The 25,999-nt window shown below is 38.9% G+C and overlaps 1 protein-coding gene across 1 annotated transcript; it reads left to right on the plus strand.

The window, feature by feature from the left end:
* The first annotated feature begins 1,255 nt into the window (after window positions 1-1,255).
* LOC139149697 (uncharacterized) lies at window positions 1,256-25,094 on the plus strand. The gene is made up of 10 exons (XM_070721570.1): window positions 1,256-1,653; window positions 9,985-10,108; window positions 10,629-10,796; window positions 10,987-11,148; window positions 12,357-12,490; window positions 13,009-13,161; window positions 15,766-15,876; window positions 18,966-19,086; window positions 21,843-21,890; window positions 22,736-25,094. Exons 1-10 carry the CDS (start codon window positions 1,495-1,497, stop codon window positions 23,392-23,394), a joined length of 1,839 nt encoding a protein of 612 aa, XP_070577671.1. The 5' UTR covers window positions 1,256-1,494; the 3' UTR covers window positions 23,395-25,094.
* The last annotated feature ends 905 nt before the right edge of the window (window positions 25,095-25,999 follow it).

The following is a 25,999-nucleotide window of genomic DNA, read 5'->3' on the forward strand; positions in this document are numbered from 1 at the left end:
AAAAAAAAAGACCAGAGCACAATATAAAGAGGAACAAGTTAAATCCTTTGTGTGGGATTCATAGACGAACAGTGCCAAATGCCCTTTCTGAGTCTGCAACGATTGCATTTTCACCATTCTTTATTTGCAAGGTGTGTGTGTTTTCAAGTTTCAAGTTACAACAGGTCAAAATCACAAAAGCTCCCAATATCGATTAAATTGTTTTTACTTCGCAGAAATGCACGGTATCTCATCTTTGGCTTTCACCTGATTCGTTTTGGTAAAAGGAATAGCCTGTTCATGATATTCAAACATAACAAAGGCATATGATACTCTTAGTAAACCACAGTAAAACTGTCCAAGAATACAAGGATAGGTAAATGGTGACGCAAGATAAATAACCCAGAGCTATCTGGGACGATTTAACGTATGAAAACAACAATATCCCCATGAACAGTCTGATAGTGTGCAATGGCCCCAGCTCTATTATTTGCGAAGGATGCCGTACTGCCCCCAGTTTTCATTCACATCCTCCGAACACCCTGCTGCCCCTCTCCCCGTCCCAAAGGATCACATTCACTCTCTGCTCGTCTCTATCGATCATCTTCCCCAAGAAGAAAACGGCAACCTTTCAAATTGTGAAAAAAAAATGCACATGTAAGTGTCAGCAAATCTGACTGCTCACCGAATATTAATTCTTTATTCACACGCAATAACTCTCGCAGGAATTAAAAAGGGTTATACAATAAAAGGAAAAATACACATACAAAAGAAACACAAGAAAAAATATAAAAGACAGGCATGGCAGGGATTCATGTGTATTTTTAGTGGCTATTGTACGGTAGTTTGTCGTATTTGTAAACTTCTTTTTAGAAACTTAGCAACATTGATCAACATAGTTTCATTTTCCATTTATTGGAAGATATCAAAATTGGGGATTCCCGATTTCACTTCATGAACCATCAGTTGCCTCTCTACATTTCTTCAACAAGAATATTGAAGGCGATATTTTTCGGCTGATAGAAGCATTGTTCTTACAGCTTACCCGCTGGGCTTTCATACTGCCCTCTGTGAAAAAAATGCAACTCTCTCTGCCAATGATACATAGATGAAGCGGAATCACATATAATCGGACTGAAACGAAGTCACATGTATCTATATGTATATTTCCCTGAAACCCTTGAGAAAAACGAGGGTCTATGATGCAGTGATGCAACTTGTACGGTAGCACTGTTTTGATTGGCTCGCAATCCTGTGACTTGGCGATATTTTACGCATGCGCAGAAGTGAGGTGTATGTGCACTGCAATCGTCAGTTCTACCACCTAGAGCGAACATAAGATACAATCTCGACTGGCAGGTCCATATTCATATTGCATCTGAAAGTTTCTACCTCCAGCCGATACTTTTCCTGTTATTATGATGGTCTAGAATAATCCAAAGTGATTTGGAGTCTAGACATGATCCTAAAAAGTTACCCAGGTTCGATACGGTGACGCAGCAGTGACTGAGAAACATGGCCCGTACACCCCTTATCAGATGTCTGACCAGCTTCAGGTACTTTGGTGATGTCGCAGAGTCTTTTGCAAGGCACGTAAGGGCGAGCACAAACGTATTTCACAGATGTATTTGCAGCTCAGCCATTATCGTACCAAAACTAGAGGATCGGGCAACGGTAAGCGACATACTTTTACGGTTTATTGCTTCCGGGGCAAGTAGCGTAGCGTGTGCCCTAGCAATTAATCATGTTATCATCTATATGCTCTTGATGGTTTTCGATTGTGCTATTCATGCTCAGTCAACATGATATGAAAAGTCAACTCTTGTGAATCTGTGACATGTGAAATGAAGTTAGTTCTGAACTAATATATCATCGATAGTTCCACAGGCGCCAGGAGTGTCGAATGTGGAGGTTGGGCTTTAGCTGCAGTACAGTAGCTCGAGGTTTTGCCTGAGTATTTGGGTCGGACGGCAAAACCAGATACCAGGCAAAACCTCGAGCTACTGTACTGCAGCTAGCTACTTCCATGCCACAGGGCATACGCAAACTTTCAGCCACAGGTGCTTGCAGCGTTGCTGGGATTGAATAGTCGATCGAGGGCCCGGGATCGAAGCGTGAGGCCGAAACTAGGCCTTCGGCGTCAATGCTGTAAGCACCTGTGGCTTCAACCAGGTGTACTGGAGTACATTTATGGTCAACGCGCGCAGAGCGCGCAGAGCGACGAGGTTGAACTACAATACGAAATACCATACCTTAAACTTCAACCTTTACGCTAAACTCGCCAACATTTCTATTGGAGAAGCGAAGTATCAAAATCGTGTTACACTAATATGGGCTAGCTGGCAACATTTGACTGGTTCTCTTTGTAAACCAATAAGCTACAGATTATCAGGAATTACATCAATCACAAGTGTAGTTTGCTTGTTTGCTCCGTTAACTTAAAAAAGGGGCTATCATAACCGGAGATTCATAAATTTTAGCCTATATTTCATTAAATCCCAATGGTCAAACATTTTTTTTCCAGCCTCGAACTTGCTTGTGGTAATTGGTGTTTATATATTGTAATTTCCAACAATTGTTTTAAACTATACAGGAAGTCCTCTTGTTTTAGGTCATGAATCACACAGTCATAGACAATGATTTGCAGGGTCATGTATGAGCATGTGTGTCTTCCTATAATGATGTAAATGAATGTATATTCTAGATAAAGCTCCAGTAGTGGTAAGTTGCTGTCTTGCTGTGCACATTAAATGCAAGGCTCGCTTCAACCTCCATTCCAGGTGTATCAAGTTGGTCCCATACCTATGGCCTGGTAGCATGTGTTTGTTATGCTTTGGCAGCCCTAGCCCTAGGTCTCAGCAGACTTTAAGATTTAACTTCCATAGACCAGTGTACTAACTGTTCTTATTAATGGAATGAGTTGAATGTACACATGACTCTGCTGCAATCCTCAATTTGTACTACCTGCCTACTTGCTTTACGAATTATAGAAAATTCTGTTCAGTGAAAGCTTTAATGGCAAAATAACTGCCTGCCTGACTTTCCCAGCCCTCTGATAATAATCCCATCACTCTACAAAAAGCTCTTTGCAATTTCCTATGTAGGAAAACAGCATGGTGTAATTTCTCAAAAAAGAATGGTTGAATAGTGTCTACTTAGGTCATGAACTAAATATATGTTGAGCTCAAAAAAGCTAAATAGATGACCAGAAATTGCTTTATTTCTGAGAGGGTTCACCCTTGGGAAGGTCTAGTACGGTTTCTCATTGATGTGGAACTTACGTTATTGACTCTCACACACATACTCACTTACATATGCTTGCAGACATACAGTGCATATACAGACATTTATTTACACAATACTCATACTGTGAGTATCATGTACATGTGTAATTCAAACCAGTCATGTGCACCGCTAGGTGTTGTTGTGTGAAATCGGCCCAAAACTGTGGGTTAACAAATTGTGTCAGACTGAAAGATTCAAAGACTTATTGCAAATACTGTAAGGTCATTAATTTTTTTTCAGAGATTTTAATATCACTTCTATGATATTTGCAATATTTTCTCCGGGGTTTAAATTCACAGTTTTGGCTATTAACACAGTAGCTTATATTGTTATTTAACATTTTCACCGGAATTTACTCTAATTGTGGATTCAATCATCAGCAAAAATAGAAAAATTAAATCCCAATGATTACTCAGGGTGTTTGTGCTTTGGAATTGAAAGATTTAAACTTTTGCTCAAACTTATTGTAAGGAAACTTTTAAAGTATTCCCCTTCCAAATCGAGAATGGAAAGTAAGGGGTTGCCATGCAAAATTTGATAGCAGAGATATTCACCAACACTTAATATGCAAAGCGGCTGTCATCCCTGTGTTAGCTGTATAGGAAAAACTGCAAGTTTATTTATTTTCACAAAAATAAGCTGATAAAAAGTTTGTTTACTCAATGAGCTTTGTTACGTGCAGAGAAAACGAACAAAAGGGTGAACTCAGCAGTTTCCGTTTAAACAAAATTTATTACGAAAACAAAACTAATTGCTAAGTTAGGGACAGAGTACAAGCTTTAAAAGTGTACAGACTACTTATCTCAGCTGGGACGGCAAAGCTCCAGTCTCAGAGTTGTAACAGTCAGTTGGATGAATGAACAGTCCTTTGGCTTGCAGGCTTGAAGCTGCACAAAGACCACAGTATAAATCCAGCGTTGACAGTGAAGGTCTTGAAAAGTCTTGAGAATGACTACTGCTGGAGTTTAGTAACACACAAGAGACACGATCCCAAAGTCTGACTGGAAGCTGTGCACGTCCCTTTTATAAAGGCATGTAAGAACAATCTAGAACTTTTATTGACATGCTAATTACTGTTCTAAAATTATCTCCCTTACACAACTAATCAACTTTCCAGAACATTCCAAACATGACTAATTGAATTCAAGGTTGTGAGGTCATCAAGGGCAGTGACCTTGGGAATGTTCTAGACTAATTGAACTCAGGTCATGATGAGTGTGGGGGAAATGACCTACATAACACACCCCCTCTTCAAAAAGAAAATTTTTCAAAGAAAAATCTTTCTTTTACAAATGTAATCTTGAAAAGGATTTAAGTACTCAAATTTTGTTTTACTCTAAAGTAAAATTTCTTGAAAGTGAACAACAATAAACTCTAAATACGAGAGAGACAGTCTGCAATTAAATTGTCTCTGCCTTTGATATGTCTAATGTCAAGATTAAACTCCTGTAACATTAAACTCCATCTTAGCAATCTCTGATTTTTGCCTTTAAATTTCTGCAGAAAAACAAGAGGGTTGTGATCAATATAAACCACTATTGGCTGATTTGAAGAAGTAACATAAACTTCAAAATGCTGTAAAGCTAATATCAAAGATAAACACTCTTTTTCAATTGTAGAGTAGTTTCTCTGGGATTTGTTAAATTTGTGTGAAAAGTAGCAAACAGGATGTCCCATGACTATCTTCTTGCAATTTGTTGTTGGAAAACTTGAAATGGCACTGAATTTGGCATAAAGTATGCACGGCAAAGTCTGGTTATTTTTACTGAGTTCGATAAAGTCATTGTTCGGCAAATACTTGGCTTCCTCCTGGAGATATTCCGCTTTCGCAGGATTCAGTCTGTCTGGATGTTGTTCCACTGGATTACTGTCGCAGACATCTTCGTGGTGGTAGATGATGTTTGTCCTCGTTGGAATATCTTGAAATAGGTGTTTATATTCGTGGAGCAGTTCTTTCACCTGTTGTTGTTGTTCTGGCTGGAGGTGTGCCAACTTTGTAGACTCCAGCTTCTCCAGGATTTCTGAGTTCTGAAGCTTGACCGAGCCCAGCTTTGAGTTTAGAGTATTTTCACTCAAGTCAGTTTCAGTATCACTATCTTCATAATGGCTTGAACTGACTGCACTGACAGGCTGAGTTATAGTAGGATTATCCCTATCCAAATATGGCTTAAGCATATTTATGTGACATAGCTGTTTTTGTTTTCGCCTGTCAGGTGTTATTATGATGTAATTTAAATCACTCAATTTCTTATCGATTAGATATGGCCCAAAGTAACGAGCATGGAGTGGTTTGCCAGGAATTGGAAGTAGAACAAGAACTTTTTGACCTGGTTCAAACTTCCGTTTTGAGGTGCTTTTATCATATCTGGTTTTCATTGACTGCTGAGATGACTCAAGATTTTCTCTGGCTAATTCACATGCTTTAGAGAGTTTTGTACGAAAATCTGACACATATTGCAAAATATTCAGACAATCATCGTCGTCAGACAGGAATTTCTCTTTAACGAGCTTAAGTGGGCCACGGACTGTATGTCCAAATACAAGCTCAAATGGGCTAAAACCAAGAGACTCTTGAATTGACTCTCTAACAGCAAAGAGCAGAAAATGAATTCCTTCATCCCACTGCTTCTCTGTGTCAAAACAGTAGGTCCTAACCATGTTTTTCAAAGTTTGATGAAATCGCTCAAGAGCACCCTGACTTTCTGGATGATAGGCGGATGACCTGTACTGTTTAATGCCTAGCTGATCCATTACTTGTTGAAAAATACCAGACATAAAGTTGGAGCCTTGATCGGACTGGACACATTTAGGGAGGCCGAATAAAGTGAAAAATTTGACTAAAGCTCTCACTATAGTCTTTGTCTTTATATTTCTCAGTGGTATGGCTTCTGGGAACCGAGTTGATGTACACATTATTGTCAGCATGTACTCATTTCCTGATCTTGTTTTTGGTAGGGGCCCAACACAGTCTATTAGTATCCTACTAAATGGTTCTTGGAATGCAGGAATTGGCTGTAAAGGGCCTTTGGAATGGTCTGATTCGGCTTTCCTACCATTTGACATGTGTGACAAGTTTTACAGAAATGTGTTACATCTTGCCTGAGATTAGGCCAATAAAAGTGACTGAGAATTTTGTGATAAGTTTTCCTTACTCCTAAGTGACCAGCCCAGGGGGTTTCATGGGCCAGGCGCAATATTTCAGCACGGTAGGGCTTTGGAACCACAATTTGATGTTTTATAGCCCAATCGTCATCAACCAAAACATCTGGAGGTCTCCATTTACGCATGAGAATACCAGATTTTGTATAATAGGAAACAGAGCTATCTGAAGTTTTACCTTCATCATCTACCCTGTCAAACAAAGACAAAATATCTGGGTCTTTGTGTTGTTCTGCAATGAGATTTGATCTAGAAAATGTCTGACTTTGGTCAGCAGAAGTTTTACTGGAAGTTTCAAATCCACGAGGGATAACGGAATGATCCGTGTCAAACACCTGACTGAGAAAGGTGTCATTTAAGTCAACATCAGTGACATTATTTTTGAGAGTATTTTGATTCTCGGAAGTTTTCTTTGACATGGCTCGAGTAATAGCACATGAAGGAAATAAATCGGGTATCTCTTGTTCAATTGGCTCTGGATCCTGCTCTAAACTAGGATTATCAGTCACAAGTGGATTATAATGACCTTGTCCCCAGCAAGGTCGTTTCCAAGAAGAAGGTGAATCCCTTCAAAAGGCAAAAAAGGCCTAATACCTAAAGCCACAGGTCCAGAAACAAAGTCCGAAGACAAATAGACATTATGGAGAGGAACAGGAATGTAGTCATTACAATCTACCCCCTTAATAAGAACTTTAGAACCTGAAAATGACTTTTCAGAAAACGGCAGGGTATCTGCCAACAAAAGAGACTGGGAAGCCCGGTATCTCTTAAAATTTTGACAGGGGTAGCGGAAGAGAAATCACTAGAAAGTGATATAAAACCATTATGAATAAATGGCTCGAAAATACCCATAATGCTATCTTGAGAAGAATTGACCTTGACCTCATTAATTGGGGATAAGAGGGGTTTAACCTCAGAAAATGTGTTGCACACATTATTAGACTCTAATTGAGTTGATGAAGAAATAAAGCCGGTTGGCTTAGATCCACTTTGACCACTTTGACCTTCACGTTTTCTTTTCAATTTGAAACACTCTGACATTAAATGGCCGTCTTTCTTACAATAATTACAAGAAAGTGTACCGAACTGTTTGTCAGAAGGAGATTGAGACTTGGGATTTGATGATGTGGAAGTGTTACTTGAACTCTGTGAACTGTTGTCATTTGATTTCCTACTGTCCTTTGAAAAATTCTTGGATGAAAAGGACGAGTTAAATTTACCTGCATTGTTTCTGTATGAAAAGGACTGGGATGGTTTGCTGAGAAATGAAGATTTGTGGGTCAATGAATAATCATCGGCCAAACGTGCAGCAACCTCTAATGTATCTGCCTTTTGTTCATTGATAAATGTCTTGATGTCACTCCGAATGCACCTTTTAAATTCCTCAATCAAAACAAGTTGTCGTAATTTGTCATAATTCTGACTGACCTTTTCCGAAGAACACCAACGATCAACAGTTGTTCTTTTGTTCGAGCAAATTCAACATAAGTTTGATCTTTCACCTTCTCACAATCCCTAAATTTCTGACGGTAAGCTTCAGGCACCAACTCATAGCCCTTGAGAATTAATTCCTTCACAGAATCATAATCTGAAGCCTGCTCTACTGACAACTGAATGTAAATTTCTCTGGCTTTACCCACCAAAGCACTCTGCAAAAGCATAGACCAGGACTCCTTAGGCCAATTCAGACTCTGAGCAATTTTCTCAAAATGGAGGAAATATTTATCAACATCCTTTTCTTGGAAAGGGGGAACTAACCTGAAATGCTTAGTGATGTCAAACTTGTCTGAAGGGAAGAATTTTCCTGACTGTCCAAGCTCTAAACGTCTCATTTCTAACTGTAGTCGATGTTCTTCCAATTCTCTCTCCTTTTCTCTCTGTCTTTCTTCCATTTGTAATTCTTTCTCTCTCATTTGTAATTCTAGTTTCTTGATCTCCAAATTTGTCTGCATTTCTAATTCTAATTTTCTGAGTTCAGAGGTAGACTCGGGCTCATAATCTTTCAGGGTGGATTCCTCAAATTGGCCTAAATCAACTAGATGTTTGGCAATACGGTACTGTATTTCCCTCTTGCGCATAGATCTTTTGACTTCTACTTTAAGGAAATTGGCCAGTGTTATGAGGTCGTCTTTTCTGAGGGAATCAAATGTGTCCTGATCAAGGTCATCCATTTCCTCTGGTTTAAATTCCGCCATGATTAAATTTCGCTGAGTTCAAAGTATACAGTAGTTTTGAAAAGGCTGTCAAAATGTTGTCAAACGGCTCAAAATATTCGTATCCCGGACAAGCCCCCAATTTGTTACGTGCAGAGAAAACGAACAAAAGGGTGAACTCAGCAGTTTCCGTTTAAACAAAATTTATTACGAAAACAAAACTAATTGCTAAGTTAGGGACAGAGTACAAGCTTTAAAAGTGTACAGACTACTTATCTCAGCTGGGACGGCAAAGCTCCAGTCTCAGAGTTGTAACAGTCAGTTGGATGAATGAACAGTCCTTTGGCTTGCAGGCTTGAAGCTGCACAAAGACCACAGTATAAATCCAGCGTTGACAGTGAAGGTCTTGAAAGTCTTGAGAATGACTACTGCTGGAGTTTAGTAACACACAAGAGACACGATCCCAAAAGTCTGACTGGAAGCTGTGCACGTCCCTTTTATAAAGGCATGTAAGAACAATCTAGAACTTTTATTGACATGCTAATTACTGTTCTAAATTATCTCCCTTACACAACTAATCAACTTTCCAGAACATTCCAAACATGACTAATTGAATTCAAGGTTGTGAGGTCATCAAGGGCAGTGACCTTGGGAATGTTCTAGACTAATTGAACTCAGGTCATGATGAGTGTGGGGGAAATGACCTACTCAATCAGCTTCAAAATGAACCCCCACAAGTATAAGACCAAAAAAGTATTGTAATATTTTTAGAGTCAAAGTATCTGTCCCCAGCGCACAATTTGCCATAATGCTTTCACTGTGCTGTGGCTGCAGAAAGTGTTGAGTAAAGATAAGCGATCACAGTCTACATAACCATATATGTCCTTGTACACTTTTTCTCATTTGAAAACAAAATATCCTGATCATGTTTTTCAGTAGCAGAGAAACTGAATTACAATCTTTCGATACAAAAGCAGACCCCTCCTGAGATCGGGACAGGGGAGACATTTGTTCCCTTTCGGTTAACCCCTTGAGTGCCAGAATTTTTGTTGCTTCTATAAAATATACCCTAGTCAAATATTTAGTCAAATTTTTATCATATTTTTGCCAAAATTTTGATAAAGAACTAGCAAATAAAATGTGATGTCCATTTGGTCCAAAATTATCAAAACAATTTTAGAAAACCTGACACAAAAATTGGTAAAATGTTGCACTAAAATTTTGGTGGGAATTATTACATCACTCAATATGTACCTTTTCACCTGTGACACAAACCAACTTCAAAATGGTTCACTCACTGTCAATATAAAGCCAGTGTTTGCTCAAGATTCAGAGCACAGTATGTCCTACAGAGAGTCTGATACACCCCATTCGCATTCAATAATCAATATTGTTTTACCTATTGCAGAAGAAAACAGGAAGGTATTTTAGTGATGAGGACCTTCTGCCATTTTCTGAATTTTTGACGGACACCTACGGCAGAAGACATAATTACCTGAGGATATCACTTACAGAAAAGTGCAATCTTAGATGTAAGGAATCACATTAGCACAGTATTCTCATATTTCCTGGAATTGAGTTTCGATTCTTAATTTTCATGCATAGTATTCCAATTTGCAAGTTCCATTCTGTGTATGTTTGATAGCTGTCATATCAGTGGGCTTTTATAAGGGAAATGATTTGCTAGCTGGTACTGGAAAGTGCGCCCTCACAAAGTCCAACAAAGATGAGCATAGAGAGTTGTGCAGACTGTGAGGGCCTCCTTATAGAAGCCAAGATTTCTTTCAATGTATACCATCTTGATCCTCAAATTTTTACCAGCAGAGATATTAATCTGAGGAATCTGAAGACACTGGCAAGGCAATTCTGGATGAAAAATCACTATGAATTATTGCAAATTTTAATGTTACATGTGCTGCAGTGCCAAAGATTGTGAAATGCACTCGGACAAAGATGATTGTATTACATAACACACCAGTGAGTTCTACTAATATTCGGTGAAATGATCTTATACGTCCAAAGACTTAAAACGTGATTTTTCGGTCATTTCAGGTCAGTACTGTATGCCAGGAGAAGGCGTCAAACTGACTCCCAAGCAGCACCTTCTGTCGACAGAAGAAATTGTGAAACTGTCGAAACTCTTCGTTCAAGAAGGGGTTAATAAAATCCGCCTGACTGGAGGAGAGCCACTGGTCAGGAGGGACGCTGTGGAAATTGTTGGTGAGTTTTATAGGAAGTTCATCATATGAAGTGTTGATATATTCATCTGACTTGCCATAGAATTCTTAGATGTATTACTCTTAACCACAGTTATTTTCAGTGCCTTCAATAATTTCATTCTTTAATCATGCTTTCCTCGCTAATCTGGTAGATTTCCTGATTTTCATGTCACTTTCTTTAAACTATTTAGAGGAGCTTGGGAAGTTAGGACTTGAAACCCTTGCCATGACGACCAATGGTATCGTCTTGTCAAAGAAACTGCCACGACTGAAAGAAGCCGGTCTAAACCTGCTCAACATCAGTCTGGACACCTTGATACCGGCCAAGTTTGAGTTCATCACCAGGAGGAAAGGTAATTGATGTTCTTTGTCATCACATGTCGTGTGTTACATCACAGTTTGTGTGTTACATCACAATTCTTGATCCAGTTGAATATGTCTCTTGTGAACAGCTCTCTTTAAAAATAATTTCCTCATGGAAACTCACTCCATTTTCTTTTGTAATCAAGAATAAAAAATCAAGAGTCACCTGTCAAAGTTTGATGTATTGGAGAAACTGATTCCCAGTGGTGTTGAAATTTTAAATGAATTCCATAACATGAATTATCTCTGTGAGGACAAATTCAGTTCTCAGAAATACAAGATGGTAAAAACTTAATTTGTACATTTTAGAAAAAAACTGTCCCTGAAGGGTACTCTATTTTTACGACAATCATTTTGCTTCTACTTTTAGTTCATCTTCATTTACATCTTGTTGATCGTGTCTTAGAAAGTTTGCATAGTCTGTGATGTTGGCGGCATGTTGTTGACATCACTGGATCCGGTACACAGTCCATGTAGCCGACAATGAGATGCAAATGATATGAAGTTAAGGTCTCCTCGACTAACTTTCAGCTGGTTGCTCAGTTTCTACTATTTTTATAGTATTTTATACAAAGGCACAGACTTATTCTACCTGCAACTTAAAACTGATAGTGATTTTGTAGCTCATTCTGGACTATTTTTCATAGTTTTCGGTAGCCGGTGTCACTTCGTGTTCGTGTCGGCTACATGGACGATCTGCCCTGGATCCATACCTGTGAAGTGCAAAATCTTGAAAGCATTTCTTTGACAACAATGTAATATGTGGGAAATGTTGATGATCTTCAGTCTTACAGGAAATATATGCAGAGTGTGAGGACGTGATTACAAAATGTCACATCGGTTCTTTTTTTATGCCAAATACAAGAGCTTGTTAATTTCAGGGCTGGCTATTAATATGACCTAGGATTGTTGTCAACTGGTTGCTAGTGTGATATTATAATTCATGTGCTATTGTTAGAACTAAAACTTTTGCTGGGAGATCCTTTTAGGACAATTTTCTTGTAATGAAAATATCTGTTTTTTTGCATGGCTGCATGCTCTTATAGGTGGCACCGTGTGTATTCTTCTGAGCTGAATACTGCCATGCTTTCTTGGAGATATCATCTTCAAAATGTGTCCATGCCAGCTGCAAATTTTCTTGCACCAGACTCTACCACATTTTTTTTGTGACTCATCCATGGTCTCCTTCAAATTTCAGGTTGGCAAAGAGTTATGGACAGCATCGACACTGCCCTTGAACTTGGTTACAACCCGGTCAAGGTCAACTGTGTGGTAATGAGAGGCGTTAACGAGGAAGAAATTAATGACTTTGTACAACTCACTGAAAAGAAGGTAAATGATTGCAAATTGTCTAACGAAAATGTCCATGTACGGCATGTACTACATGAATATGTACATATATTTAAGTGCATTGCAATGCGACGCTGTCAGAAAGATCTTACCTACAATTCAGGGGCACTGCTTTTTGCTGATCCAAATATACTAGTTTACTGGTTTGCTGAAAAGTTTATTCTTTTTTCTCATTTTCATGTGTACCAAGCATTTATTAGCTTGGATGTCGGTGCATTCATTATTCTCATATGGACGCTACCCAGCTTGAAATGTCTACATCTGATCAATTTCAAAGTTCTACTACAGCGTCATGGCAAATGGGGAGAAATGCTTGTCACAAAAACTTAGAATACGTCCATTAGATTTGCAGTAACAGGTTTTTCAACTTGTAAATTTCACCAAACAGCGTCAATGTGTATGTAAAATGTGTCAAACACCAGTGTAACAATGTATATCAATTGAAATGTATCACAGACACAATTCAAGCTGTTCTTTTTTTGTTGATCTCTGTAATCCAGGCAATTGACGTTCGTTTCATTGAGTATATGCCATTTGATGGCAATAAATGGAATTTCAAGAAAATGGTGGCGTATCAGGAAATGATTGACACAATCAAACAAAAATGGCCGACATTTGAGAGGCTGTCAGACAAACCCAACGACACATCAAAGGTAATGTTTCGCAAAATTTTGCCTCACAGAACGTACTGAAGTTTTCTCACAAAATATGCTGGGCTGTACCCAGACATTTGATGGCCCTTAAAGGCGGAGCCTCCCTTTAAAAGGACGCAAAGCTATAGTGGTGTTCATTGTGTAAGTGGACACCAAACAGACAACATGCGGGCAAACGCTCCAGAAAATGCCACTTTTTAGTTTTTTTCCGGCCGCAAAAACGCAGACAGACTGCCAAGCGGTCAGCATGAAGCTGCTGCCGATCAAACTCTGTGGTTATATTCAAATTCTAATGCGACTGGAAGACAGTTTTTTAGGAAATTTGAGCGTTGGTGGTGGGGAATCAATGACTGTTGGCGATTTGAACCGACTGTCAATCAAACGCTTGTATAAACTATGTTTGCAGGATTAGCAAAAGGTGACAAAAGGTTGAGATCAGTTTGTGTAATTAATGTTATAGAAATCAAACATTGTACTGGCCAAGTGTTTGACTGGGAGGAGAACTCCACTAATGCGAGAACCTGGGATTGAAAATTGCGGCTTTAAGTCCATGGTTACCAGTGATGCAAATTTTTGAATGTGTGCATTGTTTATGGAAGCTGTTCAACCACACATTTTCAAATGTACAGTGTAAAACTTCCTAAGTCCTCACTACGTGTTAGATTGTAATTATCAAATCAATCTATGATAAACATTGTGTATTATGAAGAAAACGATATCCCAAATCTCCATGGTAAGAGAAGGAACACAGTCAATGTCATAAATCCATGTTTAAGGTAATGTCATCAATTTTCACATCATACAGCATCATCAATTTCCACATCATACAAGTACAAACTGCAGATTGTCCCCACTGTACCCTGTGAGTGACTCATACATGCACCATCATTAATTATCTTGTCATTTTACATTCAGAGACATTGAATTCAAATGAAATTTGAACATTATCTTAAAATTTGTTTTTTTGTCACATTGCAATTTAACCCTTTTCCTGCCAAGACCATATTTCACCATCAGGCCAAGATGGTTAAAATTAATGAAACACAACATATTCCATATGGTGTATTTTAACATAATACTGTTCATTTGAAGGCTGTTGAAAACATAAATACTGTAAACTTGATATTTTTGGACTAAAGATGCTATAACATACCAAGCCAAGCAGGTGAAAATACGTCATGTTTGGGCTCAATACCGCTTTTTACTGACTTGGCTGATGGGAAGTAATAGTCTTAATACTGTCTGGCAGGAAAAGGGTCAAGATCCGTGAACACTGAACACTGCTTCTGTTCTTGGTAGCTGATGTTCCAGCAACAGTTCAGATGTCAACCAGGTTTGACACGTTCCGACACTGATCATAACCAACATCTATTAAATTTTGCCAACTGGCTAGTGACATATATTAACCAGAGGCGGTCAACTGAGGTTTAAAGTTGTTTGTTTCATGGTATCACAAGAAGCCATTAGCCGGAATGGTTTAGGAGTTTACCAAAACAAGTTCCTGATTGCGCACTTTAAAGAGGCAGTCACACTTGGTAACATTTTTGAAACACATTTTTTTAATGCCAACGGTCGATATTTGACATGGCGACTGCGCGCGGATCGCGAGATATCGATAAAAACATGTCCTCAAAAAAGTTAAAGTTTGAATTCCGATGGCCCACCTGAATTCAGCTTCCGAACATAAGCTATGGAGTACGAGTCTACGCTGACGCTGCTGTATGCCACAGCAGTACCACTCGCGTCGGTGAGCGGTCATGTCCCGTGGGAGAAAGCCGAGTCCTACTGACTCGGCAAAAAAACGAAAACAAAGTTACTTTGCTGATTCCACCAGAATTCGCATAGGTGACTAGTACAGATAGGTGCGGTTGATACATAGTATGCATAGTGGCCGCCGCGTGGTATGCGCGCGCATACCACGCGGCGGCCACTATGTATCGTACCACGCGTAACTGTGTGGCAGACGACAAAATGTAGTCGTCAGAGGCAACTAATATTTTACACATAAAAACTGATATCTATGTGGTATTGTTTAAAATTTAATACAACTGATTGAGAATAATGAAAACGACAAAAACTAAGGAGAAGTTTTAATAAAGAATTACCAGAGGTAAGGGCATTGATAATGATGTATATAAAGTCATCACACTAGGAGGTAAATTAATTGCGTCGTTCGAACGTTTTTTGACTCCTTAGAATATCGTCAATCAGCACAACAACACACTTTCGGTTGATTTCGGGTCATAACCAGAAACGATTGTAAAACTTCAGGATGTGAAAAATACGCTCGGGCGGGAAATGACATGTTTTTATCTATATCTCGCGATCTGCGTGCAGTCGCCACGTCAAATATCGACCGTTGGCATTAAAAATATGTGTTTTAAAAATGTTACCAAGTGGGAGTGCCTCTTTAATCGTCGTGACCATTACATTGGCTTCAACAATGTTGTTTTCAGTAATGTATTCGTTAAATATCATCTCTAAATAATATAAATAGGGGTAGATAAAAGCTACTGTTAAGTCGCCCCTGCAAACTTATTAAATCACCGAAAAATTTCATTACTAGTTTTGTAACTCTGTCTTGGTCTTGTCTCTTCCCTGCAGGCTTACCATGTTCCGGGGTTTGTCGGACGAGTAGGCTTCATTACGTCCATGAGTGAACATTTCTGTGGCTCTTGTAACAGACTCAGGATCACGGCTGATGGCAATCTGAAGGTTGGTGCTATAAAAAGAAAATGCTGATTCAAGGTTCTTGTAAAACTGTCTTCAGCATGATATATTCAGCATGACATATATATTTTATTCAATCTCGTGCATATACCGTAGTTTGAAACCAAAAAACATCCTAATGAGCTGTGTGCTTGCTTTGTAAATCAGCATGTTTTTTAGTCCCCACGGACACCGTCCGGGGGGACTTATAGGTTTGGTCATGTCCGTGCGTCCGTCCGTGCGTCCGTGCGTGCGTGCGTCCGTCCGTCCGTCCGTGCGTCCGTCCGTTCACGCAGATATCTCAGAGACGCCTGGAGCGATTTCGTTCAAACTTGGTACAAGGATAGTACCCTACCTCATACAGATGCACGTCGATTTGTTTCACAATGCGATCAAATTTGGCGGTGTTAGAGGACTTTTTAGTTTTCACCTCCATAGACTCCCATGTATAAGGCAGTCAGTCCATAGACTCCCATGTATAAGGCCGTCCATAGACTCCCATGTATAAGGCGGTCCATAGACTCCCATGTATAAGGCAGTCCATAGACTCCCATGTATAAGGAAGTCCATAGACTCCCATGTATAAGGCAGTCCATAGACTCCCATGTATAAGGCAGTCCATAGACTCCAATGTATAAGGCGGTCCATAGACTCCCATGTATAAGGCAGTCCATAGACTCCCATGTATAAGGCAGTCCATAGACTCCCATGTATAAGGAAGTCCATAGACTCCCATGTATAAGGCAGTCCATAGACTCCCATGTATAAGGCAGTCCATAGACTCCCATGTATAAGGCAGTCCATAGACTCCCATGTATAAGGCGGTCCATAGACTCCCATGTATAAGGCAGTCCATAGACTCCCATGTATAAGGCAGTCCATAGACTCCCATGTATAAGGAAGTCCATAGACTCCCATGTATAAGGCAGTCCATAGACTCCCATGTATAAGGCAGTCCATAGACTCCCATGTATAAGGCGGTCTATAGACTCCCATGTATAAGGCAGTCCATAGACTCCCATGTATAAGGAAGTCCATAGACTCCCATGTATAAGGAAGTCCATAGACTCCCATGTATAAGGCAGTCCATAGACTCCCATGTATAAGGCAGTCCATAGACTCCCATGTATAAGGCAGTCTATAGACTCCCATGTATAAGGCAGTCCATAGACTCCCATGTATAAGGAAGTCCATAGACTCCCATGTATAAGGCAGTCCATAGACACCCATGTATAAGGCAGTCCATAGACTCCCATGTATAAGGCCAAGAAAAATAAAAATTTAGTTTCTCATAGTATTCATATTGCAAAAAGGATGCAGTGACACAGTTTTTAGTCCCCACAGATAAAGTCCAGGGGCTCATAGTCCGTGAGTCCATCCATGTGAGTCCATCCGTTCACGCAGATATCTCAGACACTTTGACAAATGTCACGTGACCTTGGTGACCTTTGACCTCAAATATACATATTTGTCCATAACTCAGTAATCACTAATGCTACACCCTTCATATTTGGTATGATGGGACAGCTTATGACTCCACATATTGTTCCTCATTAATTATGTGCATATCTAATTTTGAGCGAGCCAATAGAGCCAGAGGTCTGATTTTTGGTTTGTAGGGATAACTTAGCAATACAATTTTTTGACAAAATGTCACGTGACCTCAATGACCCTTGACCTCAAATATACATATTTGTGCATAACTCAGTAACCACAAGTGCTACACTCTTCATATTTGGTATGAAGGGACACCTTATGACGCCACATATTGTACCTCATTAATTATGCGCATATCTAATTTTGAGCGAGCCGATAGAGCTAGAGGTCTGATTTTTGGTATGTATGGATAACTTAGCAATACAATTTTTTTGACAAAATGTCACGTGACCTTGGTGACCTTTGACCTCAAATATACATATTTGTTCATAACTCAGTAACCACAAGTGCTAGACCCTTCATATTTGGTATGATGGGACAGCTTATGACGCCACATATTGTTCCTCATTAATTATGCGCATATCTAACTTTGAGCGAGCCAATAGAGCTAGAGGTATGATTTTTGGTATGTAGGGATAACTTAGCAATACAATTTTTTTGACAAAATGTCACGTGACCTCGGTGACCTTTGACCTCAAATATACATATTTGTCCATAACTCAGGAACCATTAATGCTACACCCTTCATATTTGGTATGATGGGACACCTTATAACGCCACATATTGTACCTCATTAATTATGTGCATATCTAATTTTGAACAAGCCAATAGAGGTAAATGTACGATTTTTAGTATATAGGGATAGACTATAGGATAGAAATTTTTTGACAAAATGTCATGTGACCTCTATAACCTTTTACCTACAATACACGATAATGTCAATAAATAAGTAACCACAAGTGCTATGTCCTTTATATTGAGTAGGATGGAAGAACTTAACACATGCTTAACCTCGTTAATTATGCCCATATATAATTGTGGCCAAGCCAATAGAGCTGGAGGTCTGAATTTTGGCATATATGGATTAATTAGCAATACAATGTTTTTTTTTCAAAATGTCACGTGACCTTGATGACCTTTGACCGTCAATATGCATATATATGCATATCTCAGTAACCACAAGTTCTTTACGCTTTGATTTTGATAGGATAGTAGACCTTAAGATGTCACATCTTGTACCTCATTTATTATGCACATATGTATTTCTTGGCTGGCCAATACAACTAGAGGTCTGATCTTTTTTCCTGATTTAGAACCATAACTTATACATGCCTCTTGTTTCAAATTGGGAACAATGACATAGACCTATGTGTCCATAGATCTGAACATATACACTCCAGTGATACTTCTTAATGACCTCATTTCCCTGCCCCATCTAGACTAATACTCCTATTACAAGTGGGGACTATGTCATTGACAATGACTTGTTTCCATGTGTCAGCACAACTGAATACTACAGGCTTTCACAGGAGTTCCCCAAAAATACGATCTACCCTTGTAGATATTCCAAAATATGCTGCATAAGGTGAAGGCTGTCAGATAGAAATAGTCCCGTGTGATAGATGCTATGTATGTGTATATTTTTGTAACCAATCCAGGTGTGCCTTTTTGGCAATGCGGAAGTCTCGTTGCGCGATACCCTGAGATCGGGGACGTCAGATGACGAGGTCCTGGAGATAATCGGAGCAGCAGTTGGCAGAAAGAAAAAACAACATGCAGGTAATGATAGGTAGCTTTGCTGGTGGTCAACTGGTCAGAATCTGTGAAATCCTCTGTATTTGAGTAATGATGTGGTGCTGTCATATTGTGCTGGTAATGTGATATTCCGCGGTTAGGTTTGGTGTGCTGTGATGTCGTGAAGTGCCTGCAGTGTTGCTTGATGTTGCAGTGTGGTGGTGAAATGATGGCAATCGTAATATGATTCAGTAGTGTTTTTAGTCCCCACGGACACCGTCCGGGGGGACTCATAGATTTGGTCATGTCCGTGCGTCCGTCTGTGCGTGTGTCCGTTCACGCAGATATCTCAGACATGCTCAGGTCAATTTCTTTCAAACTTTGCACAAGGACAGTACCCTACCCCATACAGATCAGGGCTCGAAATTAGCGGTGGTCTTGCGTCAAATGACCATCATTTTTCCACGCTTGACCTTCAAATTCTGTAATTGGTGGTCATTTTGACCACCATGGAAAAAAATAAGTATTTCAGCGGTTGCCGGTTTGTCTGATGGCATGGCGAGGGCACCGTTTCATCAATATAACACTGCAATTGACCTTGAAGAAGTTGATATACATAACGTTTCGTTCTTTTTTGTGGCGCAGGGCCTTCACAGGTGCCAATAAATGAATTTCATTTTGCAACATTTATGCAAATATTTCTTGCAACTGAAAAAAAATTCAAAATCCTTCTACTTATCATTACAAAACATTAGACAACGCAGCGATCACTTTGGAACTCTTGCAAGTATAAAAATACGATTGCAAGATAGACAACATGAACGAATTGTGCCACCTGTTTGCATGTTATTTGGGTTCCAATAAAGCACGAGTCAGTAGTGAGAAGTTGTTGGCAAAATCAGTTTTTTTTTTATCCAACATCGGTATTATTTTTTTTATCCACTGTACAGACATGTATTTTTTGGGTACAGCCATGTTCAGAGACTCCCACCATAACATTGACCTCTCTTTTCATGAATACAAAAAGCCTGATAATATGATTCAGTTCAAAAAAAAATATTGACTACCAGTTTCCTTAAAATGACCACCAAATTTAAAATGTGGTGGTCAAAATGACTACCAGGATAAAATGTTAATTTCGAGCCCTGCAGATGCTTGTCGATTTGTTTCACAATGTGATCAAATTTGTCGGTTAGAGGACTTTTTAGTTTACACCTCCATAGACTCCCATGTATAAGTCAGCTCTCCATAGACTCCCATGTATAAGGCCAAGAAAAATATAAAATTTAGTTTCTCATCGTATTCATATTGCAAAAAGGATGCAGTGACAGTTTTTAGTCCCCACGGATGAGTCCATCCGTGAGTCCATCCATTCACGCAGATATCTCAGATATTTTGACAAAATGTCATGTGACCTCGGTGACCTTTGACCTCAAATATACATATTTGTCCATAACTCAGTAACCACATATATATGATATGATGGGACACCTTATGACGCCACATATTGTACCTCATTAATTATGCACATATCTAATTTTGAGCGAGCCAATAGAGCTAGAGGTCTGATTTTTGGTATATAGGGATAACTTAGCAATACAATTTTTTTGACAAAATGTCACGTGACCTCGGTGACCTTTGACCTCAAATATACATATTTGTCCATAACTCAGTAACCACAAGTGGTACACCCTTCATATTTGGTATGATTGGAGACCTTATGACGCCACATACTGTACCTCATTAATTACGCACATATCTAATTCTGAGCAAGCCAATAGAGCTGGACGTCTGATTTTTGGTAAATAGGATAACTAGAGGATAGAAATTTTTTGACCACATGTCATGTGACCTTGATGGCCTTTTACCTAAAATATATGTTTATGTAAATAAATAATGTCCTTTATATTTAGTAGGATGGGAGACCTTATGACAACATACACTTTACCTCATTAATTATGCACACATCTAATTCAGGGCAAGCGAATAGAGTAGAGGTCTGATTTTGGCATATAGGGTTTATTAGCAAGAGAATTTTTTTTTCAAAATGTCACGTGACCTCAATGACCTTTGACCTTGATTATACATATATATGCATAACTTAGTAATCACAAGTTCTATACCCTTCAATTTTGATAGGATGTTAGACCAATTTTGATAGGATGTTAGACCTTAAGATGTCACATCTTGTACCTCATTTATTATGCGCATATGTATTTCTTGGCTGGCCAATACAGCTTGAGGTCTGATCTTTTTTCCCGATTTAGAACCATAACTTAGACCTGCCTCATGTGTTTCAAATTGGGAACAACGACATAGACCTATGTGCCCATAGATCTCAACATATACACTCCAGTGATACTTCTTAATGACCACATTTCCCTGCCCCATCAAGACTAATACTCCTATTACAAGTGGGGACTATGTCATTGTCAATGACTCAGTAGTGTTTTTTGTGTCATGTGACTTCAGAGTAGCGTTATGCACGAGACAGGGCAGTGTGATGAAACGTTGAGAGGCAATGCTAAACTTCAAAGCCAGAATGAACACTTGTATAACATCACAGTTCGGTTCCCCTCGCTACGGTAACTTTCTCATTTGGTAGCAATGTGCCTTTGTAATATATTCCTCACACAATACATCTCCACCCTATCAGAAGAAAAATTTGAAGTTTTAGTTCTCAAGTTGTAGCACTACATCCTGTGTACTTGATTTGAAGGAAGTACTGTAGCTAAGACAGGGGGTGTGGTGATATGATCCTGCTTACATGTACATCTGTTGTTTCTTTTTCTCTCCTGCAGGAATGTTCAACCTTTCCAAAATGAAAAACAGACCCATGATACTCATTGGTGGGTGATCATCTTGTGTCTCTTCACTTGAGTATGTATAGAATAATGCATTTTCTAGCATTTTATTTCTTTCTTCTTCCCGTTGGTTGTGTGCTTAGCCATGTGAGGTTAAGGGTCAATAGGGCAGTTTGTGGTGGCAGGTTCATTAGTAAATATAGTTGCATGAGTGTGACATTTGACGCTGCTGCTTTTCAGGTAAATTCTGTCAGTGTTGCATGCGTGTTGGAGTTTGAAGTCTTAGCTGTTAGAGTGTCTTTTCTAGTGTACCGTGTAACATTGGCAGTCTCTTATTGTTAAGTTTTATTTTTGTTGTATTCGCATATTTCCAAAAAATGTAATCTTAATTTGCAGACAAATATTTATTTTTGGATTTAAATGAGAGAACATTGATGCTATTCACAAACAGCCCTATTAAACTTCTCATGCTCACTTCCCAGAATTGTAGAAAAAAGTATGTTTTACCCTCGCCACATCGTGGGTACATAAGTACATGAGTAAGCACCTCAGCAGCAATGGCCTTTTCATATTGTGCCCAGCTAGTTAGCTCATCAGCTTCAATAGCTATAGCATTGATGCATTTTCCAAAAGTTTTGTTCCATCTGTAAAGTACAGTATTTTGTCCTGCTTCCAAACTTTCAGTTGTCAAACGTGATTATCGAAAGTCAGCCCGTTGTCAATGATTTCAATCTTTCCCTTGAAATTGCCAAGGAGGTCTTTCATGTAGGTACATGTATGTGTAATTCTGTAAGTGCAGTCAAGAAAATCTGCTTGTACAATCAGGTTCCTCTTCAATTACAATGTTATGCCATTGTTGTAAAATTTTTTTTTTTCTGTTGTTTCCACAGAAAATTTCCTTCAAACAAATATTTACTATGCAGATAAATCCGAATCAAGACATCGGTTAAAGCAGGGTTTACTAACAGGTTTGATTTCTGACATATCAATGATAAAATTGAGCCGCTCACTGCCGAGAGGTGTTGCTAGTCCACGGTACTACTGTACAGCTTCCAGGCACGGCGATGGCGGGGACACCGGTCTAACTCACGTCGATGAATCTGGCCAAGCCAAGATGGTAGACGTTGGCCAGAAGCCGATCACCAGCCGGGTTGCAACTGCGACAGGACAGGTTCTCCTCAGCGAGAGGGTCTTCCAGTTGGTCAAGGAGAATCGGATGAAGAAAGGCAGCGTCCTTGACGTGGCACGACTCGCTGGGATCATGGCCGCCAAGAACACCAGCAGCTTGATTCCGCTTTGCCACAACATTCCCATAAGTAAGGTTGATGTCAACTTGGCGTTAGATGAGGGAGAGAACAGCGTCATGGTAACAGCGACAGTCAAAACATCCGGACAGACGGGCGTTGAGATGGAAGCATTGACTGCAGTCAGCGTTGCCGCGCTTACCGTCTATGACATGTGCAAAGCTGTTTCACACGACATCGTCATTTCCGATATTAAATTAATGAGCAAGACCGGTGGCCAGAGAGGTGATTTTAGCAGGCAGTGAATGAACTCAAACAATACAGGGCATTCTGTAATTCCTAGAGTGACAACCTCTTGCCTTGTCGAAATAAGAAACTGAGAAACAGTATTAAACCTGAATCCTTCAATCTGGTGCTGACACAATTTTCTTTCAAGAATTATTCAGTCAAACAAGAATCACTTGAATGAATGCTAATCCCTATGCAATAGATCAACATTATATGATTTAATAATTCGTGATACACTGAAGAAGATAGGTACAGATTTATTTTTTATTATTCAGAGAATCTCAAGAAATGTTATTCCTCAGGTGAAATCACAAGACTTCCACAACTCTCTGTCTCTTTCAAACTCTCTGAACTTATATCAACACTGACTGAATTCAAGTCACGATTTCCATATGTGACAAGAGAAACTTCAATGTGCTATAGAACAGGTGACTGTTCTGGTTTTTACTATGTCCAACAATAATTCTATAAGTTATAGGAAAGTCTGGAAGGACTGTCTCAGAAGGTACCAAAAGGGAGTGAGAGTAAGAGCGCCCTCATACGATGAATCCGCCAGTTCACTGAGGATACGGTATATAATTCTAAATGTATAGAATATAATATTTTTGGGGGTGGGGGGTATCTCGAAAATTCTGAACAGTATGAACATGATGATATGAGAATGTCACCCAGTAGTAATTTGTCAGTTAAAACAAAAAAACAGTATGATACTGTTAACACTTTGAGTGCCATATTTTTCCCTCCAAAATTTTAGTGCAACATTTTGTAAATTTGTGTATAATTTTTCTGTAACTTTTGTAATAGATTTTGATTGAATTGACATGATATTGTATTGGCTTCAGTTTTTTATCATAATTTATGAGAAAATGTGAAGAAAATTGTTTGAGTTGCATTTTACAAAGGTGACAAAAATTGATGTTGGCGCTCAAAGGGTTAAGTAGTATTTTCATGGTGTTACTACTAATGGTGATGTAACATGATCTTTTAGTATCTTGTAAGTACATAATGATATAAAAATATCTCCTGATAGGAACCAGTCAGTGGAAACTAAGAATTGTATTCTGTGTACAATACTCAATGAGTTTTTCCACATACCTTCAAACAGTTGTGAATTGTATAAAGGCAGTTAGTATTCACAAGATCTCTCTGTCTCTCATGTGGTGAGAAATGATTAATGCATGTCGAAATGATTAATCGTTTTTAACAAAATATATTATAAATGGTATGCTGTATAGCAAAATATTAATTTTGTAAGAATAGTGTATTCATTGTAATTTTACACATATCCTTTTGGGCTGGAAGTATGACTGTGAACAAAAAAAATCAAGCGAGAAAGATGATGAGGAGCAGTACCAAATTACAATATTTCTTTGTTTTTCCTCTGAGAGTATACCAGGAATGCATATCAGTGTGTCAGAGTGGTGCTTTATCACCACAAGGCAATCTGTGTTGATCGGATGAGATAGAGGCAAGCAGCCAGATGTTCAGTGGTTGCGCATGTCAAACTTTGCTGTGAAATCAGTACTGAAATTGACATCCTAAGTATGTGACATTCAAATGCCGTATTACATATCTGGAGATTATTGAACACTTGAATCAGTGGTGTAATCATGAACTTGTGGTTTCATGTGTTTTCAGTATTAAAAGTGAGGATTTTTCTTTCATAATGATGTTATAAAGTAATTGTAAATAAAGAGGTTTTGTAATATGGGAAAAATTATCGCGTTGGAGCCGTGTTTTGCTGGGAATGCGTGGATGCTTGATAGGAGCTTAAGGAATATGGAGTTACCAGCGAATGTTGAAAGTATTCGGTTGACGATTTCTCGCCAAAAAAGTGTGATGGCATTTAGAAAGACGACATTTTCAAAAGCAAATACGATCCACAGTGTCAGGATCTATGCAACACTTGACTCTGATTTAACTCAGATCTCTCTGTATTTTCTTCTGGTTAATTTTCCAGAAGGAATATTTCCCTTTTTCTGTATGTTTGTCACCTTAGGCACTTTAAATAAAATTGTTTGTATGCCGTCCGCGTGCTAATAGGTTTTAAGAGAAAATTAACAAAACAAACACAATGTTAACACTAGTTATGTTAATACACTTGTGTTTTTGGTCTGTGTTTGTTTTTCCCCCTGGCTGGCTGGTAGGTTTTTCAAAATCTAAGGACGGCAAACAAAGAATTTTCTCTAAGTGGCCATACTCCTTAAGGTAAAGTATGGTAATGCATGTTGTGCTTTGAATGAATGGCAGAGACTCTCAAAATAATTGAGAGTTTTACATCTGTGTAATCTGTAAGGTTATACATGATAAATTCAAAAATAGACATTGCCAGGTTTTACAAAGCTGTAAACTTTGAACCTCCCCCCCCCCCCATGAGGGGACACGCATGCATTAAAAATTCATCTGATTCATAAAATGCCATGTTTCGCAAAGCTGTGAACTTTGACCCTAAGTGAGGGGACACGTATACATCAAAAATTCATAAAATGCCATGTTATACAGAACTATGAATTTTGACGCCAACTACGAGGACATGCACTCAAGCGCGCTTCTTCAAGATCATTCTACTCTGTACATTTTTAAGCTGTTTTTGCCACGCGACGCCTTGCAGTTAGCAAATTG

This window comes from Ptychodera flava, chromosome 14 (assembly GCF_041260155.1).
Source record: "Ptychodera flava strain L36383 chromosome 14, AS_Pfla_20210202, whole genome shotgun sequence".
In the NCBI taxonomy this organism is placed as follows: Eukaryota; Metazoa; Hemichordata; class Enteropneusta; family Ptychoderidae; genus Ptychodera; species Ptychodera flava.

What these genes read in the sequence shown, in the direction of transcription:
- LOC139149697 (XM_070721570.1), top strand. Translation starts at nt 1,495, where the DNA reads ATGGCCCGTACACCCCTTATCAGATGTCTGACCAGCTTCAGGTACTTT. An exon ending in AGAAAAGTGCAATCTTAGAT is followed by an intron (nt 10,109 to 10,628) that starts GTAAGGAATCAC and finishes CGGTCATTTCAG; the next exon opens with GTCAGTACTGTATGCCAGGA. An exon ending in CAGACCCATGATACTCATTG is followed by an intron (nt 21,891 to 22,735) that starts GTGGGTGATCAT and finishes TTGTTTCCACAG; the next exon opens with AAAATTTCCTTCAAACAAAT.